The sequence below is a fragment of the Gymnodraco acuticeps genome, unplaced genomic scaffold (assembly GCF_902827175.1).
Source record: "Gymnodraco acuticeps unplaced genomic scaffold, fGymAcu1.1, whole genome shotgun sequence".
NCBI classification, from domain to species: Eukaryota; Metazoa; Chordata; class Actinopteri; order Perciformes; family Bathydraconidae; genus Gymnodraco; species Gymnodraco acuticeps.
In genome coordinates, this window is record NW_022990346.1 from 1,816,001 (window position 1) to 1,828,719 (window position 12,719).

Genomic DNA, 12,719 nt, shown 5'->3' on the forward strand with positions numbered 1-12,719 from the left:
TATCCACAGCAGTCAGTACGCCTGAGTGCATGAGGCAGATGCTTTGGAAAATAGACTTGAACAGCATCTTAACAGTGCCATCTTGTGTCCAAATTGTTGATCTAATATTGCACATTGCAACATGTAGACAGCCTTGGCGCCTGCTGTAAAAATACTATTTGCATATGGAGGAAGTGGACGGATAATTCGAGCATTGTCTTATCTCATTAGTTCTGCCCGGTGGCCATCATTGAATTACTGTATGCCAGGTACAACATGTCCTGCAACAACTGCTTTGCTGTTAGGAACAAGAGTGTACACTTTTTGTTAAGGTTAAAGAAGAGCCCCACCATATTTAACTTAATATTTAAAGACATAATTATGAAAATATTTTTTGGGAGGAATTTGACTAGATTTCACAGTATTTACATGCGTATGACACAGTTCATGTGTCATCTGGTATTTTGATTTATTAGGAGTCCCCCTCAACATGCAATTCCACATGATCTAATGAAGTCAATGTCATGATACATGAAACTGCAATGGGAAACGTAGCAAAGAACACCACATATGATTATACATTGCGTACATTTTATATGTACAATATATTTACTAACTCAGACTTTATATTAATTTTCCAAATAGGCCTACAGTAAAAGATAGATACTTCCCAGCTGTGCATTAATCACACTTCTGAGTTGTGGTCTTTGATTTTTTTGTGAATTAAGCAGAGAAAGACTTCAACAAGTTAGTTATAAAAGAGGAGCTCAGTTGAAATTAACAGTGATTGTAGCCTACAATGAGACGATATCTGTAGGAACCAGACATGTGCATGACATGTGCTTAAATGATAGGTAAAAATATTTAAGAATATAAAAAAATGAAGTGTGGTCAAAGATATGTATTGTTTTAATAGTATTTTATTAATATAATGATATAATGATAGCCTTAACGGAGAAAAACATTGGTTTTTATAATCAAAACAAGCTCTATTGCTCTATTGTGACTTGTGGATCAGATCTGTTACCCTGCTACTTTAGCTTGTTACAATGTTAGTGTGAAAGTTTTTGAGGGGACAATACATACTGAGATAAGCTAGGTGGCGGTAGCTGTTAGCAAGCTCTGCAGTTTCCCCGCAGCAGCAAGAAAATACAGTGGAGCTCCACCTCTTCCTCTGACGGCGAAGAGTCCCTCAACTTCCCGAAAACCTGACTCAGTCCGACAGCTCAGCCGCCCTCCAGTCGGCCCGTGAAAGCTTCACAAGAGACGAGACTCTGCTTTCTTTCCCGTCTGACACTATTTCAAGTTAAAAGGTGAGTTCTTTGCTGATGGAAATTCAGCTTTCCTTTTTCGGAATAAACAAGAGGGCACACCCACTATAGCTTTCTTTTACCAAAAAAGTACTGTTTTATCATCTTGATTTGCTTTACATTTAAAAGTACATAGTCAATATCTACTCAGTAGGTTCATGCATGGATGACAATGCATTCATTTGCTATGATTGACAGCCACTGTAGACATGTCTGAACTTGTCCTGGTATCATGCCCAGAGACTCAGCATGGCAAGTTTCTCTTCAGGGTTTTCAGCTAGGATCATGCCACCAAAGAGACGAGCTGCTTCTGCTGCTAAGGCAGGTGGGAAGAAGGTAAAACAAGAGCCCGAGACACCAGCGCCCAAAGATGCCTTCATCTCTGCAAAAGAGGCCCTTCTGGCTGCAGGGTCACAGGTGAAATGCAACAGGAAGGTGGATGAGCACTGCTCAGTGTCCGGAGAGGTAAGTCAAATAATATACTTCTCACTTAACGCAGAATGCTAAGTGCAAATTACTTTTAATCAAAACATATATAATTGTTTTCACCAGGTACACGATGACTATGACTGCATGCTCAATCAGACCAACATCGGGCATAACAATAACAAGTTTTATGTCAATCAATTGATTAATGGAACCAAGCAATACTATACATGGAACAGATGGGGTAGAGTGGTAAGTTTGTCCTGCAAGACATTCCAACTAAATTACCTTTTTTGACTTTATTCAGTTTTGCTGATTTATTATATTTTAAATATTAGTAACAACTGTACTTTTACTCTGGGTTTCTTATCTTTTAGTTTTCTTCATTTTGTTATATAAAAGCAATTTTGCCCTGATTGCCTCATGTCTAATCTGAGTCCAGGGGGAAGGTGGACAATCCAAACTCAACACGTTTGATAATCTTGAAAAGGCTGTCAAGGACTTTGAAAAAAAGTTTAAGGACAAGACCAAGAACAACTGGAGCGATCGGGCGAATTTTGTTTCTCACCCTGGGAAGTACACCCTGATTGAGGTGGATGGAGAGCAGGATGCTGAGGTCAAGGTAACCATAATGTACCTTTACTGGAACAAGGAGCATTGCATATAAAACGTCCTTCAGTCATCAGAGACATATTATAATCATTATCTGCCTTGGCAAAATCTCACTGGCTCTGCTTTTTATAATTGCAGGTGGACACTGTTGATGGAAAGAAGGTCAAAGTCACAAAAAATGTCAAACCTTGCAGCCTTGACAACCCCACCAAGAAGCTTATCGAGCTTATTTTCAGCAATGACATGTTCAAAGAGGCTATGGAATGCATGAACCTAGGTGGGTGTGGCATAGTTTACCTAGCATGAAATATAAACCCGTCTATCAAGTCTGCTAAAGTTCAGTGTTCTGTACCACATGTTGGGCTTTGAAACTAGATGGGATTAAAAGAATAGGCAAAATCTCTGTGATTTTTGCATAGTATCTTGTTAGCTACATTTTAGTGTTGCTTAGATGTACATTAAGAAAACTAGGAGTCCATAATGTGACATGTTTGACCTTTGATGTTTTGATTGATCTTTGCAACCAACAGAGGGTGAAGTCTGCATTTACACAATGCATCCCTTTAACTCAGCATTAGCCGTGCCTTGTGCTTTGCTAACAATGTTTTTGTCATTTAATTGTTTCTTTTAATACTTGGAAGTAGTGAAGGTAACATTTGCACCTTTTATAAAATAAGCAAAACAAACAGTGAGATTACTTTTCTTAACCCTTAGATGCACGAGTGACTGGACCCTACACTCTTCCATAAGTGGGTCAAAAAGGACTTGTATAATATTTAGCATTATATTTTGGTTCACACTAGAAATATTTTATATTTAATTTTTCACTATTTATAATTTTAGACATTTTTTTTACATTTTGAAAAAAAAACGAAATTCCATAGAAAATGCATGCGGGTCATTTTTTACCCACTTATGGAAGCTTGGGGTAGTAATACAAAAACTACAATTTCTTAAAATTTTAATTTTAAAATGTGAATGGCATGATATCCAAAACATGTTTTTTTAGGAATAGCTGGAATATGAAATGATAAAAATTTTTAATTACAAAGATACTTCAAGAATACCACCTCACAGAGTAAAAAAATACACACTTATGGAAGCTTGGGGTAGTAATACGAAAAGTACAATATATTCAATTTAAAAATTTGAATGGCATGATATCCAAAGCATGTTTTTTGAGGAATAGCTGGAATATGAAATGATAAAAAAATGTAATTACAAAGATACTCTAAGAAAACCACCTCACCGGGTCAAAAAGACCCACTTATGCATCTAAGAGTTAAGAAAATATAAAATAATAACACAGATTTGTGTTTTTTGTGTGTTTGTTTGTGCGTGCATGTGTGTGAATACGTGGATGGTACAAAGACATCAAGAAGATGCCTTTGGGCAAACTCAGTAAAATTCAGATTGCAAAGGGCTTCGAAGTGTTGGAGGAGATTGAGGCAGCCCTGAACCAAAAAAGCAGAAGCACAAGACTGGAAGAACTCTCTTCGAAATTCTTCACCACAATCCCTCACAACTTTGGCCGGAACAGACCGCCAACCATCAACGACAAAGATATTGTGAACCAGAAGAAGGAGATGCTCATGGTGAGATGTATCTTTATATAATATTCTGGAAAAAATGTTTTGGTGTTTGCACCGTCCTAAAGTAACTCTCCTTTTACATGTACTGTAAAGGTGCTGGCTGACATAGAGCTCGCCCAAAATCTGAAGTCAGAGACTGAAAAGTCTCAGGAAGAGATGATGGAGGAAGTTCTTCACCCTCTAGACCAGGACTACAGTTCTCTCAAATGCCATCTCACTCTAATGGACAACAAATCAGATACATTCAAGGTACTGTCATAGTGATATTGAGGTTTAGTGAATACAAAGCACTTAAACCACGTTCCAATGTCTGATCATGTGTCCTCTTGTCAAACTGTATTTCCTTTTTCTCATTTAAAGATCATAGAAAAATACCTGAAAGCAACTAATAGCAGCCCCAAAATTGTCAATGTTTGGGTTGTTGATCGAGAGACAGAGGTAGGAATTGGAGTCAATCAAGTTTATTGTGACATAGGAGACTGAAATCCTCTGACCTAACGCATACATACATTGCAGGGAGAGCGGTTTAAGGAGCATGCTCATCTGGAGAACCGCCGTCTTCTGTGGCACGGTACTAACATAGCGGTGGTGGCAGCTATTCTGAAGAGCGGTCTGAGGATAATGCCCCATTCAGGAGGCCGTGTTGGTAGCGGTATCTATTTTGCGTCTGAAAACAGCAAATCTGCAGCTTACGGTGAGTCTGTATGAAAAATGCAGGGATTGAAAGAGATGAGGATTAAATGAATTGCAATCATTACAAATGACATTTTCTGCCATTTTCTTTTTAGTGCGTGCCTCTAAAAATACTGGAGTAATGTTTTTGAGTGAGGTAGCCCTGGGCAAAGAACGTACCATCACTAAAGACGACTGCTCCTTGAAGAAGGCCCCTGCCGGCTTTGACAGTGTGGTGGCGCGAGGGTCTGTGGAGCCAGGTACTAATCCTAAAATGAATTAGAGAGCTACAGGTTTTTTGTCTCTCTCAAGAAAAGCTCAAGATTATTTTGGTTTTGCACAACTACCCATGAGAAACATGCTCACAGGAAATGCATATGTCATTATCAATATTTATTACAAAAATGAGAACCACTGTGTTATGAAATCATTTTCTGTGTTTTCAGATCCATCCAAGGACACCTTCATCACTCTGGAGGGCAAGCAGGTTGCTGTGCCTCAGGGTGAGCCTTTAGATCAGCCCCAGTTCAAAAACAGCCACTTCAGCAACAGTGAATATCTCATCTACAAAGAGAGCCAGTGTCGCCTTCGCTACCTGCTGGAGCTTAAAATGTATTAACTCAACTCAAGGAAAGAAGTTCTTGATTGCCTCTATATAAAGGGCTTTCAAAAAGCTTGGCTTTCTGTTTTCCTGTAATAATAATAATAATAATAATAATTATTATTATTATTATTATTATTATTATTATATGGTTTTTTGCTTTACTATTACACCTATTACTGGTGCAAATGTTTCCATTTGATTCATAAATGACTTCTCTGTGCCTTATATATTGCACTCTGTATAACTGTTCTGAGTACTTAAGACTGCACTACTGTTATTTCACATGGTACAATGAAGCAATTACTTTTTTACTTCTCTAAGATGCCTCTATATATTTGCACAGTTTTGTTAGAAATAACATGATGCACATTATGTTATATTTGCCATCTTTTTCTAGTTTGAGTAGTTTATGCTTTATTTAATCCAAGTAGAAATGCTTATATAAACCTGTCCCTGAGAGAGAAAATATCCGTAAGGATTTTGCTGCATGCCTTTGCAACTTTAGACATTTTGACTAATGTTAAATGGTAGAGTAGAAAAACGATACTCTATCCATAGATATGTTTACAGTTCGTGAAGTGCAATGTGTGGCTAATGTGCAAGCACTGTTACCAGTCTAATATGGAAAGAAAGACTCTGTGTTGCAAAGTAACACGTCATGAAAAGCTTGATCAATGTCTTGAAGGTCTCCTGGCTATGGTACAAATGCAATCATGTGGTGTTAGTAATGAGCAAGTCCATTTGGAATGTAAATGCATTTTTGCACTAAGACATTACTTAAACCAATGATAAGTAAATAAAAAAAATTGTGCCTGCAATGTGTTGAAGTTTTTTTTCCCTTCTGCTTGATGAACCTAAATACTTAGATATTTGTGTCTAGTGCTATTGGTTTTCCAGTGTGCCACGTTATATGGTAGTCATTGTTTGCTAATAATATTGTTCATATAAGAAAATGTCAATATGTCACTGGACGGCATTCAATAAAAGGCAAAATAACTTATTTGCATGAAAGTAATACTTATTGAAACAGATGGTGGTGTGAACATATACAAAATTGTCTTGAAGATGCAAAACATGGTAAAATGATCAAGTTCACACACACTTTTCATCCCTTAGGAGATTTGTCTTGACCTCAACATAAAGACTACCATATAGCAAAACATTGTGACAGATGTAATGTGCATACCAGAAGAGTGGCAACAAAGAGGCCATTCAACATTCAACACACTCCTCGTTTCACACCTTCCTTACCTTACTGAGCTAAGAAGATTCCCTGATAGAGGGATGAAAGAGTTCTCATTCATAACACTCCGTTCGATGTCTCACTATGGAATGCGCCTCATCGCGGAGCAAACAGAAGCATCAATCTCATTACGCCAATCCTGATTGGCTGGTGATCTTGACGTCAGCGTCAGGGAATCCACCCCCTATAAGTAGCTTGCGCTACGTCGCATGCGTCATTCAAACACCTCTTCTCGCTTCAGAGCACATCTCAATGGTAGCCGGGCTAGCTTAACAGTCCACAGACTGAACCCAAAGCTAACTTTCGGTCGACGGGCGCTCGCCGGCTACTCTTCTGCTTCGCAAGAAGACTGTTAATGCTAACACACCAGTTAGTATTACAATCGACCTCGCCGTTTCTTTCCTCGGAAATTAAGGTACGGTTTTTTTTTTTTTCAAGCTAGCAACACACCTGTTACTAGCTTGCTTTCCCTCACTACCGACATCACGGTAGCGAGGCTACGTACCTGTTACGAGCGGGTCCTCTCCGCGCCACGCGGCGAACAAGATGGACGCCTCTCTCCCTCACACCAGAGGAGTCAGGGACTCGGAGGCTCGACTCTGCGGCTGCGGGTTGAAAATATCAGGCACAGACTCACACCAGGTCTGCTCGTCCTGCCTCGGGCTGGAACACGCCCAGGAGGCTATTGACAACCCCGGCTCGTGCGGGCATTGTGCCCGCTTCACCGTAAAGAGCCTCCGCCGACGGTTAGCACGCCAAGCTAGCTTGTCGGGACAGGACCCCCTCATGTCCGCTGATTTGCCGGCTGGCAATCAAGACGCGGGGGCGTCCGCCGCGGAGATTGAGCCCCGCACTGTGTCGGTCTGGGGCTCATCAACAGCGGCAGCTGCGGAACCGGAGTCCCGCGCCGTGTCAGGCTGGGACCCGGTGGCGGCAAGAGACGCGAGAACGGAACCCCACGCTTTACCAAGTAGGGGCTCCCGGCAGGACCTCACCATGGTTTCGCCCGCGGAGGATGTCCTGGAATTGGATTATATGGAGGACGAAGATGGTGCCTCTGAGTTCCTCCTGTCTGATTCGGATGAGCAAGAAGACGATATCTTCGTGTCATCGGCTCAGGCTGCAAAGCCAGGAGCGATGGCTGCTCTCCCGGGCGATAGCACACCAGCTTCGCCCTGTCTGAGCATGGACCTGCAGGCCGTGTGTCAGCGTGCCGCATCCAGACTAGACATCCCGTGGCCCGAAATGGCCAAGGAGACCTCCAGGTCCCGTTACGAGGGGAAACATTTTCCCCAAGCAACGAGGACAAAGAGGCAACTCCTTCCGGTCTTCCCGGAGATGTTGGATGAGGTGTCGGTCTCGTGGAGAGACCGGCCCTTTAGCAACAAGGCCCCAATCCAGGGTGCCTCCTCCCTAGACTGTGACGGTATGGAGAGGCTCGGCCTGCTCCGCATACCGCCTATGGAAACACTGGTGGCAGCCCACCTCCTACCGAGGCTGGTCCCGTCACCAAGCAGGAACCCCATGCTGCCAGCGAAGGCGGACCGATTCCAGTCGACCATGACTGAACGGTCCTACAGAGCCGCAGCGTTGTCCGCCAGGGCTTTGAACGTTTCCTCGCTGCTAACCGCATACCAAGCGGAGCTCTGCGAGGATCTGTCAAGCAATCCTGGACCGGCCGTTCTGGACGAGATGGCCGCGATCACAGACATTTGTCTCCGTGTTCAACGCTGCGCCGTCCAGGCCACGGGCAAGGAAATGGGGATCATGGTGGTGCAGGAAAGAGCTAGATGGCTCAACCTCACCAACCTCTCAGACCGGGAAAAGGAGGATGTGCTAGACATGCCCATCGTTCCCGAGGGGATTTTCGGCTCCGCTCTCGCCTCCATGCAGAGGAGATGCGAGTCGAAAAAGAAGGAGGACGAGGCCCTCCACCTCTGTCTCCCTCGAAGGGTCCAGCCGCTGCCTTCACAGCGGCAGTCCTTCGCCCAAGCTGCCTCGAACCCTGCTCGGTTCAAAGTACCAAAACAGCAGAGGTCGCAGCCCGCCCCGAGTCCCCAGCCCAGGCAGGAGACGAGGGCGAGTTGGCCTAGAAAATCTCCGGTTCCGGCTGCAGCCCAGGCGCAGCCAACCCAGAATTTCGGCCAGCAGTCGAGGAAGAAGAAGCAGGCGGCCTGACAGCCCCCCCTTCTCCCCTCTGTGACAGAGCTGGAAGTCCACGGTCCCCAGCTCTAGATGTGTTCCCGCTGCCTCGAGAGATGCCTCAACGCCATCCTCAAGTCCGCAAAAACACATGTCACAATATTGTTGTTGTTTCTCACATAAACCATTTTCCGCTGACGCATCCAGGCTTCAGGCCAAGGGCGCAGCTAAAAAAAAAAGGCACCACCGTCACGCGCATGCGCAGTGCCGGCTGGGGTTGTGAAGGCACCACCGTCACACGCATGCGCAGTGTCGGTGGGGATTGTCGAAATGGGGTACCACCGTGTTCAGACACTAGAGGGCCCCAAAACACAACAAATAGAGACTCAGAGGGTAAGAGACGTGACATCTCCGCTGGCTCTAAAGAGCATACAGTGGAAGATGCTCACAACATCTGCTTGGGTTTTCAAGACAGTAACACGGGGCTACAGACTCCAATTCGCTGTCACCCCCCCTCGCTTCTCGGGCATTCTGTATTCACAAGCCCGAGGAGAGTCAGCCCATATTCTAGAGAGAGAGATCCTCTCACTTCTAGAAAAGAGGGCTATATCTATAGTACCCGCCGAGCAGAGTCAGAGCGGCTTTTATTCCAAGTATTTCCTCGTTCCCAAACGGGGAGGGAACGGGATTCGGCCAATACTAGATTTGAGGGTTCTGAACAAATATCTAAAAAGATACAAATTCAGAATGCTCACACACATCTCTGCTGCGTCTCGTGCGACAAAACGACTGGTTTACATCAGTCGACCTGAAAGATGCGTATTTCCACATCCCAGTATATTACCCACACAGGAAATATCTGAGGTTCGCATTTCAGGGGATCTGTTACGAATACAGAGTACTTCCCTTTGGTCTGTCTCTCAGTCCAAGAGTGTTTGTACGGTGTACGGAAGCCGCGATAGCCCCGTTAAGACAACAGGGTATTCGCCTGGCGACCTACCTAGACGACTGGCTGCTTCTCGCACAGTCGGAGCAGGAGACTATTACGCAGACAAATGTCCTCGTAAAGCACCTGCTCAACCTGGGTTTCATAATAAACACAGAGAAGAGCATGTTGTGCCCAGCACAGACTATACTCTTCCTGGGTTTACACCTGAACTCGTGCCCTTTACAGCCCGCCTGTCAGCTTGTCTCGCTCATTTCCAGCTGGGCAAACATGTTCTCTTCAGATCATGCCTGCGGTTACTGGGGCTCATGGCGTCAGCCATCCTGGTCGTACGACTGGGACGCTTACACATGAGGGAGTTTCAGCGCTGGGTAGCCACTCTAAAACTAAACCCCGCGCGTCATGGCGCGCGGAGAGTAATGGTTACTGTGAAATGCGTAAGGGCACTGCGCCACTGGCTGCACCCGACTTTTCTAGTACGGGGCGTGCCTATGGGTGCTGTCCTTTCACGGAAGGTGGTCACCACGGACGCATGTCTGACAGGCTGGGGAGGTATTTACGAAGGTCGTCCGGTGAGGGGTCTCTGGAGCAGAGACCTCCAGCGGGCGCACATAAATTACCTGGAGCTTTTAGCGGTGTTTCTCACCCTAAAACGCTTTCTGCCTTTTCTCAGAGGACATCATGTTCTCATGAAGACAGACAACACGACCACAATATCGTATATAAACCGCCAAGGGGGTTTGCGTTCTCTCCAGTTACACATGCTGGCACGCAAACTGATCTTATGGAGCGGCAGACGTCTCCTCTCTCTGAGAGCGACGCACGTACCAGGAGTGATGAACCTCGGGACGGATCTACTGTCCAGAGGTGCACCACTATATGCAGACTGGACTCTACATCCAAGGATTGTGAGTTCGCTGTGGGTGCGTTACGGCAGAGCCGCGGTAGATCTGTTGGCATCAAAAGAAAATGCTCAATGTCAGCTATTCTTTTCAATGCGCGATTTAAACGCACCATTAGGCGTGGACGCGCTCGCGCACGTTTGGCCTCCGGGCCTTCTGTACGCATTCCCATCCCTGGCTCTGATACCCCCCAACTCTGGCCAGAGTGAGGGTACGCCACACACTTATCCTGATAGCTCCGCACTAGCCCGCAATGTACTGGCTGGCGGAGATATATCAGCTGCTGTGCGGGCAGCCATGGCAGCTCCCACTACGCAGGGACATACTGTCTCAGGCGGGGGGGGCGATCTTTCACCCACACCCAGAGCGCTTGGCACTATGGGCCTGGCCCGTGAGTGGTACAATCTGAATACAGTGGGACTCCCTCAGAAGGTGATAAACACTATTCAGAGTGCGAGAGCTTCCTCCACCAGGTCTCTCTATGACTGTAAGTGGAGGGTGTTTGAGGAGTGGTGCCTTCAAAAAGGACACATCTCTTCTCAATGTCCTGTCGGGGTGATTTTATCATTTCTACAGGACTTAATTGATAAACACAGAGCTTTCTCTACGATCAAAGTGTACCTGGCTGCTATTGCTGCATGCCATGTGGGCTTTGAGGGAAAGACGGCTAGCCAACATCCTTTGGTCTGCCGTTTTATGAAAGGGGCTCACAGGCTCCTCCCTGTTTCCAGGTCACTGGTGCCCTTATGGGACTTGGCAGTGGTTTTAGATGGGCTCACTCTAACCCCATTTGAACCCCTTGAAGAAGCTGACATGAAGCACTTGTCACTCAAGACAGTGCTGTTACTGGCCCTGGCATCCGCCAAGCGAGTCAGTGTCATTCATGCGCTATCTGTACATCCTTCATGCACTCAGTTTGCCCCAGGGCAAACGAGAGTGTTGTTGAAGCCCAACCCTGCCTTTATACCTAAGGTGGTTGGTTCATGTACCCCAATTGACATTGAGGCATTTCCTCCGCCGCTGTGTTCCTCCGGGGAACAGCAGCCGGATTTGCTGTGTCCAGTCCGTGCTTTACGCACCTATATGGACAGATCAAAAGAGTTTCGTCATAATGACCAACTCTTTGTGTCCTGGGCTAACCCTCAGAAGGGCAAGCCCGTTACTAAGCAACGGCTCTCCCACTGGATTGTGGAGGCAATTGCTTTGGCCTATACGAGTCAGGGTTTGCAGGCACCTTCGGGTCTGCGTGCTCATTCGACTCGTGGTCTGGCTACATCCTGGGCTTTGTTCAAGGGTGTTTCCATCCAAGACATTTGTGCAGCAGCGAGCTGGTCCTCGCCGCTCACTTTTGTCCGCTTTTACAGGCTAGACGTCTCTGCTCCTAGTGTGGCCCGAGCAGTGCTGGGCACCTTGTTGAGTCAGAGCTATACCTGTTAAGTTCTGGTTGGTTTGGTAAATTTCGAGATAAGCTCGTCTGGCAATACGGGAGCTACAATATCCCATAGTGAGACATCGAACGGAGTGTTATGAATGAGAACTATAGGTTACTTACGTAACCCCAGTTCTCAGAGTAACATGTAGTGAGATGTCTCACCAGATGGCCCTCCTTGCTATGGTGAAGCGAGAAGAGGTGCTTATTTTGAATGACGTATGCGACGTAGCGCAAGCTACTTATAGGGGGTGGATTCCCTGACGCTGACGTCAAGATCACCAGCCAATCAGGATTGGCGTAATGAGATTGATGCTTCTGTTTGCTCCGCGATGAGGCGCATCCCATAGTGAGACATCTCACTACTTACTCTGAGAACTGGGGTTACGTAAGTAACCTATAGTTTTATATCCATCCAGTCATCATTAACCCTATAGCGTCTTCCTGATGGGAGCAGTTTGTAATCTGATTACAGGACACAGGAGGTGATCATTTTTCAAGTCTTTTGATGCAATAGTGCATTTTTGAAAATGCATTTAATTGCTGTGAGGAGCAGTTTGTTTATTTGTAATATGAGCTTAACTGATATATTACGGAACTAATGTGCGGGTATGTAACATAATATAATTAGGGATGCACGATAATTATCGGCCCGATAATTATCGGTCCGATATTAGGAATTATGACGTCATCCCGATAAACCCGATACCAGTATTAATAGCCCCGATAATATACAATATATTTTTGGGTAAAAAAAAAGAAAAAAATACTGCGGTGTGGGTGGATTGGGATGAGGGGCGCTTGTTTTTCACTCGGCTCCTCCCGTTTTGCCAGTACTGTGGTATTAGTGGTTTAGGAAGAG

General features: G+C 45.2%; 1 protein-coding gene across 2 annotated transcripts; it reads left to right on the plus strand.

The window, feature by feature from the left end:
* The first annotated feature begins 1,141 nt into the window (after positions 1 to 1,141).
* Positions 1,142 to 6,013, plus strand: parp3 (poly (ADP-ribose) polymerase family, member 3). Of its 2 annotated transcripts, none has more exons than XM_034223807.1 (11): positions 1,142 to 1,292; positions 1,558 to 1,754; positions 1,842 to 1,967; positions 2,158 to 2,337; positions 2,466 to 2,604; positions 3,699 to 3,922; positions 4,013 to 4,168; positions 4,280 to 4,357; positions 4,436 to 4,613; positions 4,708 to 4,851; positions 5,038 to 6,013. In XM_034223807.1, exons 2-11 carry the CDS (start codon positions 1,575 to 1,577, stop codon positions 5,208 to 5,210), a joined length of 1,578 nt encoding a protein of 525 aa, XP_034079698.1. In that variant the 5' UTR covers positions 1,142 to 1,292; positions 1,558 to 1,574; the 3' UTR covers positions 5,211 to 6,013. The 2 variants fall into 2 exon arrangements, with proteins under 2 accessions (XP_034079698.1, XP_034079697.1); XM_034223806.1 differs by having other exon boundaries at positions 1,164 to 1,292; positions 1,530 to 1,754.
* Positions 6,014 to 12,719: the final 6,706 nt, after the last annotated feature.

Coding starts and splice junctions, on each gene's coding strand:
- parp3 (XM_034223806.1), top strand. CDS start 1,539: ATGGCAAGTTTCTCTTCAGGGTTTTCAGCTAGGATCATGCCACCAAAG. Junction 4,169..4,279: donor ACAAATCAGATACATTCAAG/GTACTGTCATAG, acceptor TCTCATTTAAAG/ATCATAGAAAAATACCTGAA. Junction 4,358..4,435: donor TTGTTGATCGAGAGACAGAG/GTAGGAATTGGA, acceptor CATACATTGCAG/GGAGAGCGGTTTAAGGAGCA.